Source organism: Mustela nigripes, chromosome 4 (genome assembly GCF_022355385.1).
Source record: "Mustela nigripes isolate SB6536 chromosome 4, MUSNIG.SB6536, whole genome shotgun sequence".
NCBI lineage: Eukaryota > Metazoa > Chordata > Mammalia > Carnivora > Mustelidae > Mustela > Mustela nigripes.
Window position 1 is genome coordinate 157,989,428 of NC_081560.1, and position 11,496 is coordinate 158,000,923.

At 37.9% G+C, this 11,496-nt stretch overlaps 1 protein-coding gene across 1 annotated transcript in view; it reads left to right on the forward strand.

The window, feature by feature from the left end:
• Positions 1 to 11,496, forward strand: part of KIF11 (kinesin family member 11) — a 43,342-nt gene that overhangs the window by 28,543 nt on the left and 3,303 nt on the right. The window contains exons 18-21 of the mRNA XM_059398141.1: positions 4,512 to 4,791; positions 7,313 to 7,535; positions 9,967 to 10,118; positions 11,376 to 11,492. Coding sequence (XP_059254124.1) covers positions 4,512 to 4,791; positions 7,313 to 7,535; positions 9,967 to 10,118; positions 11,376 to 11,492 — 772 coding nt within the window. The remainder of the gene's footprint in view (positions 1 to 4,511; positions 4,792 to 7,312; positions 7,536 to 9,966; positions 10,119 to 11,375; positions 11,493 to 11,496) is intronic.

The following is an 11,496-nucleotide window of genomic DNA, read 5'->3' on the forward strand; positions in this document are numbered from 1 at the left end:
ATCTAGTATTACAGACCCGATTCAAATTTTGCCAGTTATCTCACTGATGTTCTTTATAGGAAAAGAAAAAAATTGTCCTCCTGGTCTAGGATTTAATCTAGGATCACACATTACATTTTGTTGTCATGTCTCTTGAATCTCCTTTAATCTGGAGTAGTTTCATAGTGTTTATCTTTTATGACCTTTCCTTTTCAACAGCATAGAATATTTTTTTAGTACAGTGTCCCTCAGTTGGGATTGGCCTTCGTGATTAATTGGAATTTCTCTGTAGCTCCTTTCAAGATATTTTTCTTTGCCTTTAGTTTTTGGAGGTGTGTTTCTATTGTGTCGTCTTACATATTTCTTTGAGGTTATCCTATTTGGATTTACTCAGCTTTTTGAATCTGTACACTTACGCTTGTCACCAGTTGTGGAAATTTTCATCCATTATTTTAGTGTTTTTCAGCTCCATATACTTTCTCCTCTGCTTCTAGGGTTTTGATGATACCCATGTTAGATTTTTTATTGTGATTCATAGGTCTCTGAGGCTATAGATAGATTATTTTCTCTTTGTTGTTCAGATTGAGTAAAAAAAAATTTTTTTAAGATTTTATTTATTTATTTGAGAGAGAAAGTGAGAGAGAGGATGAGAGGGGAGAAGGTCAGAGGGAGAAGAAGATTGCTCACAGAGCTGGGAACCCGATGCAGGACTCGATCCCAGGACTCTGGGATCATGACCTGAGCTGAAGGCAGTGGCTTAACCAGCTGAGCCACCTCAGATTGAGGGCATTTTATGAACTGTCTTCGTGTTCCTTTGTCATCTTTAACCTACTGTAGAACCCATTCAAAGAGGTATTTTATATATTTCAGTTATTGGGTTTTTGAGTTTTATAATTTTCACTTCATTCTTTTTTTATCTCTTCTGTTTCTTTGCCAAGGTTTTATTTTTTCCAAAAGTGTTTTAATTGTTCACTGAAATTTTTTTTTCCACTGAAATATTTTTATATGGCTGCTTTAAAATCCTTGACAGATTATTCCAGCATTGGAATTATCTGTTTTGGCACCTGTTGTCTTGTCTCATTGAAGTTGTGATTTTCTGGAATGGTTTTGACTGTATCTTGAACATTTTGGTTATGTTAAGAGATTCAGAATCCAACTTAAGTCTTTTTTGGCAGGCATTCACTTTTAAGTTTAATGTGAAGGTCCTGGCCCAGTTTTGTGAGCTTTAGTTCCAAAGACAGTTTTGTTTTTAGAACCCTTGCATTCTGGTATTGTTTGGTTCTACCCATATGAAAAATTTTGTATTTTGCTTTTGATGGATGAAATGTTCTATATAGGTCAGTTAAGTCTAGTTGATTGATAGTGTTATTTGTATATCTGTATCCTTACTGAGTTTCTTTCTTTCTTTTTTTTTTTTTTTAAGATTTTATTTATTTATTTGACAGAGAGGGAGAGATCACAAGCAGGCAGAGAAGCAGGCGGGGTCGGGGGGGGGGGCCGATGCCGGGCTCGATTTCAGGACCCTGAGATCATGACATGAGCTGTAGGCAGAGGCTTAACCCACTGAGCCACCCAGGCATCCCTTTACTGAATTTCTACCTATTTGTTCTATCAAGTAGTAAGAGTGGGGTGTTGAAATCTCTAGTTATAATTTTAGATTTGTCTGTTTCTCATCAGTTTAATCAGTTTTAGCTGCATATATGTGATGCTCTATTGTTAGATGCGTACACATTTAGGGTTGATATGTCTTAGAGAACTGACTGCTTTACACCATCATGTAATGTCCCATTTTATCCCTGATAATCTTCCTTGTCCTGAAATCTACTTTGTCTGAAACTAATATAAGTACTTAGCTTTTCTTTGGTTGCTATTTACATGTAATGTATTCCCATCCTTTCACTTTTGGCCTGCGTCTTTATATCTTTATATTTAAAATGAATTTCTTGCAGATATCACCTTGCTTTTTCATTATATTTAACAATGTACCTCTTTTAACTGGTACATTTTCATTTGAAGTATTGGGATAGTTGAATTAAAATCTACCATGGTGCTGTTTTCTATTTGTTGCCTATTCTGTGCTTTGTTTCCTTTATTCTTTTCCTAATTAAGTTGAGTGTTTTTATGTTTTCATTTTATCTCTTCATTGATTTATCATTTATACTTTTCTTTTTAAAGATTTTATTTATTTATTTGACAGAGATCACAAGTAGGCGGAGAAGCAGGCAGAGAGAGGAGGAAGCAAGCTCTCCGCTGAGCAGAGAGCCCGATGCGGGGCTCGATCCCAAGACCCTGGGATTGTGACCCGAGCCAAAGGCAGAGGCTTTAACCCGCTGAGCCATCCAGGCGTCCCAGTATACTTTTTTTTTTAAGAGAGAGTGCACATGAGAGTGGTGGTGGGGGGTGGAGGCTGGGCAGAGGGAGAGAATCCTAAGCAGGCTCCGAGATCATGACCTGAGCTGAAATCAAGAGTTAGACACTATACCAACTGAGCTACCGAGGCAAGTCTTATTGTTTATGCTTTTAAATTACCTTTTTAGGGCGCCTGGGTGGCTCAGTGGTTAAGCCGCTGCCTTCGGATCAGGTCATGATCTCAGGGTACTGGGATCGAGTCCCGCATCGGGCTCTCTGCTCAGCAGGGAGCCTGCTTCCTCCTCTCTCTCTCTCTGCCTGCCTCTCTGCCTACTTGTGATTTCTCTCTGTCAAATAAATAAATAAAATCTTTAAAAAAAAAAATTACCTTTTTAAAGTAGTTTTTCTAGGATTAATGATACACATTTTTAAATAATGTTAATACACTTTTAAGTAATTTGCTGTTTCATGTGTGATAAAAGGAACTTATAACAATATGTTCCCGATTTCTTCCTCCCGTCTCTTATGCATTGTTTTAATATATTTTGCTTTTGCATATGCTGTATACACCCAGGGCAGTGTTACTCTGATCACTTTATTTCCTTTTTTTTTTTTTTTCCAATTTTATTTATTTATTGGAAAGACAGATCACAAGTAGGCAGCAGAGAAGTAGGCAGAGAGAGAGAGAGGGAAGCAGGCTTCCCGCCTAGCAGAGAGCCCAATGCGGGGCCTGATCCCAGGATTCTGGGATCATGATCTGAGTGGAAGACAGAGGCTTTTAACCCTCTGAGCCACCCAGGCACCCCTTTATTTCCTTCTTTGATGTGGCTACTAGAATTTTTTTTTTTTTTTTTTTGCTACTAGAAATTTTTTAATTATATGGCTCATATTATATTCTATTGAATAGTGCTATTCTAGAATTCTAGCTATCACCTCTTTTACTACCTAACTCCTATCATTGATTTTCCAGTTCTGTTGTTGATCCTGTTCATTATACCATGCTCCATTCTGAACTCTTTTTTTCTAGACTCTGAGTCCAGAAAGCATTTCCCCACTTTTTTTTTCTAGTGTCTAGACTTAAGGATTTCTGGCTTTTTCAATAGCTCTGAAGGGAATAGTATAATAGGATTGAAATGGCTGGGGAACACTCTTTTTAAGCTCTCTGCAAGCCATTTTCCCTATCTTCCTGACATTTATTGACTATACCAATGGTTTCCAAAGTGTGGTCCAGGGACTGTGTAAGTCCTGTGTAGGGCCCAGGAACTTCGGGGAGGTTAATATATACTAAAGTTCGAGACCCACTGCCCGTGGCACTTACTGTCATGGATGGTAGTCACTCATGAATAAATTCCATCTTCCTACTAGGTTGTGATTCTTTGAGGGACTAGATTTATGTTGATAGTCTCCAAGCTTTTCACTTGAATTTCTTTTCCTTTTTCAATCATTTCCATTTAACCTGCAGATGAACTTCGGTTTTCAACCTGTTTGCTTCCTCATTTGGTTTCCTCACATGGTGTACCATCTAGTGGTAATAGAGGGTAACTTTCATTCACCAAAGTTCAACTCTGAAGTCTTCAGAGGACTTTGCTTTTCTTTCAGGGTTATGTTGCATTGTACTATGTACACTAGGTGTATAGTTTGTCACACCCCCAATATAATCTTCTTTCTTAGTAGAAAGCTTTATAGTTGACTTTGTTTTATAACATTTATAATTTTTACCATTTATTTAAGGTCATAGGCAAGGTAAAACTGCTGAAGAACAGAATGACAGACTGATTGTGGACAGTTTAGGGACTAGACTAGAGACCGCAGGTGATGCCCTTAAGTAACATAACCTAGTAGGAGGAATAAAACACATGGCAGATTTTATTTTAGTAACTGTATAGTCATTACTCTAAGAGGTACAAAGTAAGGCTTCATATCTGGAGGAGAGCTGGGAAAGGTTTTATGAGAAAAGACATTTATAATGGTCATTTAATGACAGATATGATGTCAGTCTGCTATGAAGAGACACTGGCCAAAGCATCCATTCTCAACATAAAAGAGTCATTAAGAACACGGGCTCTAGAGCCAGACTGCCTGGGTTCAAATACACCATTTTTGGACTGGGTGATTTTGGGCAAGCTATAGGCCTTTTGAGTCTAAGTTTTCTGTTTTAACAATATTGTTCTTTTTTTCTATAGGAAATCTAAGGATATAATCAGCAAAACAACCTCTTATAATGCACAATTTTGTGCTGATTGTGATGGCTTATCACAGGAACTCAGACACTTTAATCAAGAAGGTACAAAATTGGTTGAAGAGTCTGTGCAACACTGTGATAAACTTGGTAACAGCCTTGAAGTAATATCTCAAGAGACTGAACAGAGATGTGAGGCCCTGAGCACAAGCACGCTTTCTTTTTCTGAACAGTGGGTATCTTGTTTAAATAAAAGGGAAGAAGAACTTCAGAACTTATTGAAGGTAATAACTTTGTAATTGGAACCTACTTTGGAGAGAATAGTGATCATCAGAAAATTAAATACTCTTGGCTAAGAATTGGTTTCAAAACAGATGATGTTTTAAATCATGAATTAAAATTTTAAGCATAATAGTTAGTATTACATGATCTAGTTTATTATGTACCTGTCTCCTAGAGTTTGAAATTATTTAACTCCTGTGTCTGATCTGTCCTGTATCCTTGGTTTTTGACTCATTAATGCTTTCAGTTAAGAGCACCCTGTTTTTTTTAATATAATTCAAACCTGTTACTGCTTTAAATATTTAGGATATTGTTCTTATTGCTCAAAGGATACTTGATAGGTTTGTGTGTTTGCTTGATCTGAACACTTGCATAAGGCCTTTGTGGCTTGGTTTTTCTCTCTGTGCTATAAAAGGATTTTACTAATATTCTCAGGAACTAGGTAAAAGAATATAAGTTTTTTTTAAAAAGTAAGTATTTTAAGCTGTACATAAGCTATTATTTTTACCAAAAGGAACCAAGGTTAATGGAGAAATAGCTGATTTCAGGTTGAAACAGAAAATTATACCAGATAAGCCTAGAGGTCCTGTCATACCAAAAAGTAAGAGAGCTATTAAAGATTAGTGAGGTTGTATCAAAAATACATAGGCGCCCCTGATGACATTCCTTTGTTTAATGATAGTATAATTTGAGTATCAAAAGGAATAATTGCTATAATAGATTAAAATCGATTAAATATAATAAAGCTTATGAATTCATAAAAATTTCATAGGTCTTTTTTGGATCATGTTAGGGAAACAGTGCATTATTTTGAAAACTGGTAAATAAAGGGAAACAGTTGAGCAACCATGTGTTTTTGCCAAAAGAATTCTATCATGGATTAGCAGGATAGTGGATGAAGAAAAGTGTTTCATAGAAGAATCCCAACTAATGCAGAAGAAATGAAAGAATTTGAAAACCACCATTTGCAATCCTTGTGAGATAACCCCTGTGGATATTAGTTACTGTCCAAACCATTTGATAAAAACTGATGGAGAATTTTTATTTCTTTTTTTTTTTTCAAGTTTTGTGGGTTTTGGTTTTTGTTTTTGTTTTTTGTAATCTCTACACCCAACATGGGGCTCAAGCTCATGACCCTGAGATCAAGAGTCTCATGCTCTTCTGACTGAGCCATTCTGACTGAGAAGGCAGGCACCCCTTGATTGTGAGCTTTATAATTAATAGGGTGATGACATGGGAACTCACTAATTAATCTTTTTTTTTTCTTTCTTTCCTTTTTAAAAATTATATTTATTTTTTTTAAGTAAACTCTACTCCCATCCCTGAACTCACAAACCTGAGATCAAGAGCTGCATGCTCTACCAAATGAGCCAGCCAGGTGCCTCAACTGATTAATCTTTTTTTTTTTTTTTTTTAAGATTTTATTTATTTGACTGAGAGACAGAGAGCACAAGCAGGGGAGTGGCAGGCAGGGGGAGAGGGAGAAGCAGGCTCCCTGCTAATGTGGGAGCCCGATGTGGGGCTTGATCCTAGGAATGTGGGATCATGACCTGAGCCAAAGGCAGCCGCTTAACCGATTGAACCACCAAGGTGCCCCAATGGATTAATCTTAACATGAGAGATGGAACCAGGTATATGTGCTTTTAGCACCACCTACAAAATATTCTTGCCAAACAATTAAAAAGGTATGAGGTAAGGTATCCTATATTAAAAGAGAGTTAAGACCAGAGGGTCTTGGGGCGCCTGGGTGGCTCAGTGGGTTAAAGCCTCTACCTTCGGCTCCGGTCATGATCCCAGAGTCCTGGGATTGAGCCCCACGTCGGGCTCTCTGCTCCGCAGGGAGCCTGCTTCCTCCTCTATCTCTGCCTGCCTCTCTGCCTTCTTGTGATCTCTGTCTGTCAAATAAATAAATAAAATCTTAAAAAAAGACCAGAGCATCTTAAGAGCTGGTTTGCCTGGGATAGTCCTTGTTTACATCTGTTGTTTGGAGGTAATTGTTATTAAGAAGGGCCCTTTTCACTCTGAAAAGTATCCCAGTTTAGGTGATGAATTATATGGTCATCTACTTAAGACAGATCAACCAAATCTAATGATAAATTTAAATAAATTGTGAAAAACATTTGAGATAATTGGTAAAATTTGCATGCTGACTAGACATTTGATAAAAAGAAGTCAGTGCTAAGTTTTTTACATGTGAGAGTGGTCTTAAAAAAGTTCTTAACTCTTAGAGATGTATGCTGAAGTAAGTGGATGAAATGATACAGGATATGCTTTAAAATAATTCTATGGGAGGAGGAGGAGTGGTTAATCTTTTTGATCTATATACCCCAAGTGGCTAATCTTGTTTGATAAATGTTGAAACTGGGTGGTCAATACAAGGGGGAATTCTACTGTTCTCTCTTCTCTTGCATATGTTCTTCAAAGTTTTTACTATGGAAAATTTCAAGGTAAGGAAATAATATGTTGAATAAAATGCTGACAACTTTGATTTTAATAATGAAAGCTCATTTGCATCATTTACAGGTTATAAACCAAGGTTGTGAGGCTGCCAGATCAGAGATCACTGAAAAATTAAATGAACATAAAGCAGTTAATGAGAACCAGCGTAACATTTTTTTTGATCAGATAACTACTGATGAAGAAAAGTTAATGGCACAAAGTCTAGAACTTAATGAAACCATAAAAATTGGTTTGACTAAGCTTAATTGCTTTCTACAACAGGATCTGAAGCTGGATATCCCAACAGGTACTTTAAAGGGAAAAAGAATTAACATTTTTGAAGTTGAAGTCAACCTTGTACTGTGCCAGATGTTCAGAAAAACCAGATCCTGCCATTGCCTGATAGGAATTTGCCATCTCACTGCAGTCATCTCAAATGGAAAAAATGGAACCCTAAAGTATTTTTTTTATTTATTTTTTTATTTTTTTAATTTATTTGACAGACAGGCAGGCAGAGAGAAAGGAAGGAAAACAGGCTCCCTGCTGAGCAGAGAGCCCGATGTGGGGCTCAATCCCAGAACCCTGGGATCATGACCTGAGCCGAAAGCAGAGGCTTTAACCCAATGAGCCACCCAGGCGCCCCAACCCTAAAGTATTTTTAATCAAGATTAGATGTCATGATATAGGTGACATGTACTGGGCATAAAACTTGTAATAAAACTTGGACATTAGAATCAATAAGATTTTATAAATATTTAGGGCACTGGTTTTGTTTAGAGAAGATTTTTATTTACTTTATTTATTTATTTATTTATTTATTTATTTATTTATTTTAAAGATTTTATTTATATATTTGACAGAGAGAGATCACAAGGAGGCAGAGAGGCAGGCAGAGAAAGAGGAGGAAGCAGGCTCCCTGCCAAGCAGAGAGCCCGATGCGGGACTCGATCCCAGGACCCTGAGATCATGACCTGAGCCGAAGGCAGCGGCTTAACCCACTGAGCCACCCAGGCGCCCTATTTACTTTTATTTTTAAGATTTTATTTTAGAGTGTGTGCAAGCAGGGTGGGAACAGAGGGGGAGGGAGAGGGACTAGCCAACTTCAGGCTGAACAGAGCCCAAGGGGGGCTTGAGATCACAATCTGAGCCAAAATCAAGAATCAGAAGCTTTACCAACTGAGCCACCCAGGCAGGCACCCCTTTAGTTATTTACTTGTTTTTTAAGATTTTATTTATTTGACAGAGCATGAACAAAAGCAGGGGGAGCACCATGCAGAGGGAGAGGGAAAAGCAGGCTCCCTGCCAAGCAAGGAGCCCGACCAGGGTAACCAGGATCATGACCTGAGTCGAAGGCAGACACTTAACCAACTGAGTCACCCAGGTGGCCCAAAGAGAAGATCTTTTAAAAGCATATAAAAAAAATCCAACAACCATCTATCTAGCACAGTTTGTAAAACATTTTAATACCAGAAATAGTAGATGAATGTAATTACATAAATCTAGTTTAATGGAAAAAGCTTATCATATTGTGCATTGTCTTACGTGTACCTCTCATTTTATCAGAGATGGCAAAGATTATTTTAGGCTATGATGATTTAGAAAAGCCTTCATGGAAGAAGATATGCAAACTATTTAACAGGATGAGTAATCGAACGATTATTTGGATTGCATTTAGGGTTGCATACCCCATAAATACTAAAAATCACTGAATAGATTTTATGGTATGTAAATTATACTTCAAAGCTTTTTTCTAAAGCAATTATGAAAAGAGGCGATGCTAGAGAATGTTAGTTTATTTTCTCCTTAAGAGCCCTGTAATATTTGTTTCCACTTTTCTTTTCTTTTCTTTTCTTTCTTTTTTTTTTTTAAAGATTTTATTTATTTATTTGACAGAGAGAGGGAATAAAAGCACGGAGTGGGAGAGGGAGAAGCAGGTTTCCCGCTGAGCAGGGAGCCCAGTATGGGGCTTGATCCCGGGACGCTGGGATCATGACCAAAGCCAAAGGCAGAGGCTTAACCCTCTGAGCCACCCAGGCACCCCTGTTTCCACTTTTCAATGAAATTAGGAATATAAGTGCTAAGCAAAAAGACAAAGAAGTGCTTGTGGAAAATATGAGAGCATGAGTTCATTATAAAGAAATATAATTGCGGGGCACCTTGGTGTCTCAGTAGGTTGAGTATCTGACTTCAGTTCAGGTCATGATCTCAGTGTCCTGGGAATGAGCCCTGTGTCAGGCTTTGTGCTTAGTGGGGAGTCTGCTTGTGGCTCTGCCCCTCCCTCTCCTCATTCTCTCTCTCTTTCTCTCAAATAAATAAAATCTTTAAAATCTTTAATATTTAGCTACTACCAAATTTACAGTGAAATGATCATCCTATCAAAGATCTTATTGGGGGAAAACTACTTATTCCAGGAATCCTGCCATTTCTCAGAACACTCTGATTCCTTTTAGAGCCTACAGCACATCTTTTGTGCATCCTCAGAGATGGATAATTTCATGTTTGGGGGTAGGTTGAATCCTGAAAATAATTGAGTCCATTTAAGATCATTTGTCAAGTTAGGAAATAGTAGTTGTAAAGCAATCTGTACCTGATGAGTAACAGGCTAATTCCCATGTGTGGCAATAGTTATGTCTTTGGAAGATAGAGACTCATGGGGAAGTATACAGCCTAACTTAAAAAAAAATCTTACTCCTATCCCACACTTCAGTCTTTTCCCATTTATATAATGTCCACTAAAGGTACAACACCACAGAGGAAAAATTACGTCTACCCGTCGACACTGGTGAGAACTGAACCACGTGAACAGCTCCTTGATCAGCTGAAAAGGAAGCAGCCTGAACTGTTAATGATGCTAAACTGTTCAGAAAACAACAAGGAAGAGCTCAGTCAGGTAAAATCTAAAACTTCATAATTTTAGTTAGGATTCTCCTTATGTCATTAGCTTTGTATGAAGAATTTTATTCTTTGCCTTTAAATCTTACTCTGTTGCATTAATGGTAGTTATCTGATCCTTAAGCCTAACCCTGCTGCTTTTATTTTATTTATTTATCTCTCTCTCTATTTATTTATTTATTTAAAAAGAAGATTATTTATTTATTTATTTGACAGAGATCACAAGTAGGCAGAGAGGCAGGCAGAAAGAGGGCAGGGAGCAGGCTCCCCGCTGAGCAGACAGCCTGATGCAGGGCTTGATCCTAGGGCCCTGAGATCATATCCTGAGCTGAAGGCAGAGGCTTAACCCTCTGAGCCACCCAGATACCCCAGCCTGCTGCTTTTAATCTGGCCATTTTTTATTATCAAAGTAATAACAATAACCAATATTAATGTGCTTATTATGTGCCAGAGCCTGTGCTAAGCCCTTTACATGCATATTTACTCAGTTAACACTCTCAGTGGCCCTATGAAGTGGATGCTAGTACTGTTCTCATTGTAGAGGTGAGGAAACTGAGAATTACTTGGTCCCAAGTCACAGGATGGAGCTGGAATCAGAACCTAGAAGATCTCCAGTCTGCTCTTAACTGTAGTAATTATAGACAAGTTGGGAAATAGAAGATAAAAAATAACCTGTAACCCCATTATACTGAGATTACTACTTTTAACATTTTATTATAGGTATGTCTCTATGAGAAAATATATTTGGGATTCTTTTTCTTTCTTTCTTTTTTAATTTTCAGAGTTTTTTTCTTTAAGTAACCACTACACCCAACATGGGGCTCGAACTTAAGACTCTGAGATCAAGAGTCCCATACTCTCGCCACTGAGCCAGCCAGGCATCCTCATTATTTTATAGACTTCCTACTTATTTGGTTGAGGTTTAACTTTTACACAATGGACATTGTGTTATTTTCAAAGAAGAAAGCTGCACTTCCTTTTGTGAAGTTTTTTTTTTTTTTTTTTTTTTTAAGATTATATTTATTTATTTGACAGACAGAGATCACAAGCAGGTAGAGAGGCAGGCAGAGAGAGAGAGAGGAGGAAGCAGGCTCCCCGCTGAGCAGAGAGCCTGATGTGGGACTCGATCCCAGGACCCTGAGATCATGACCTGAGCCGAAGGCAGAGGCTTAACCCACTGAGCCACCCAGGCACCCCCTTTTGTGAAGATTTTTAAGTCCTTGGACTTAATCACTCATCTGCCTTCTCATTTTAGGCCGTGGATGAAGAAAAGTCAGTTCTAGGGCACTCTGTTGAAGAGCCTCCAAGTCAGGAACCATCTGTAGATGCTGGTGTGGATTGTTCATCAAGTGGTGGGATTCCATTCTTCCAGGTAT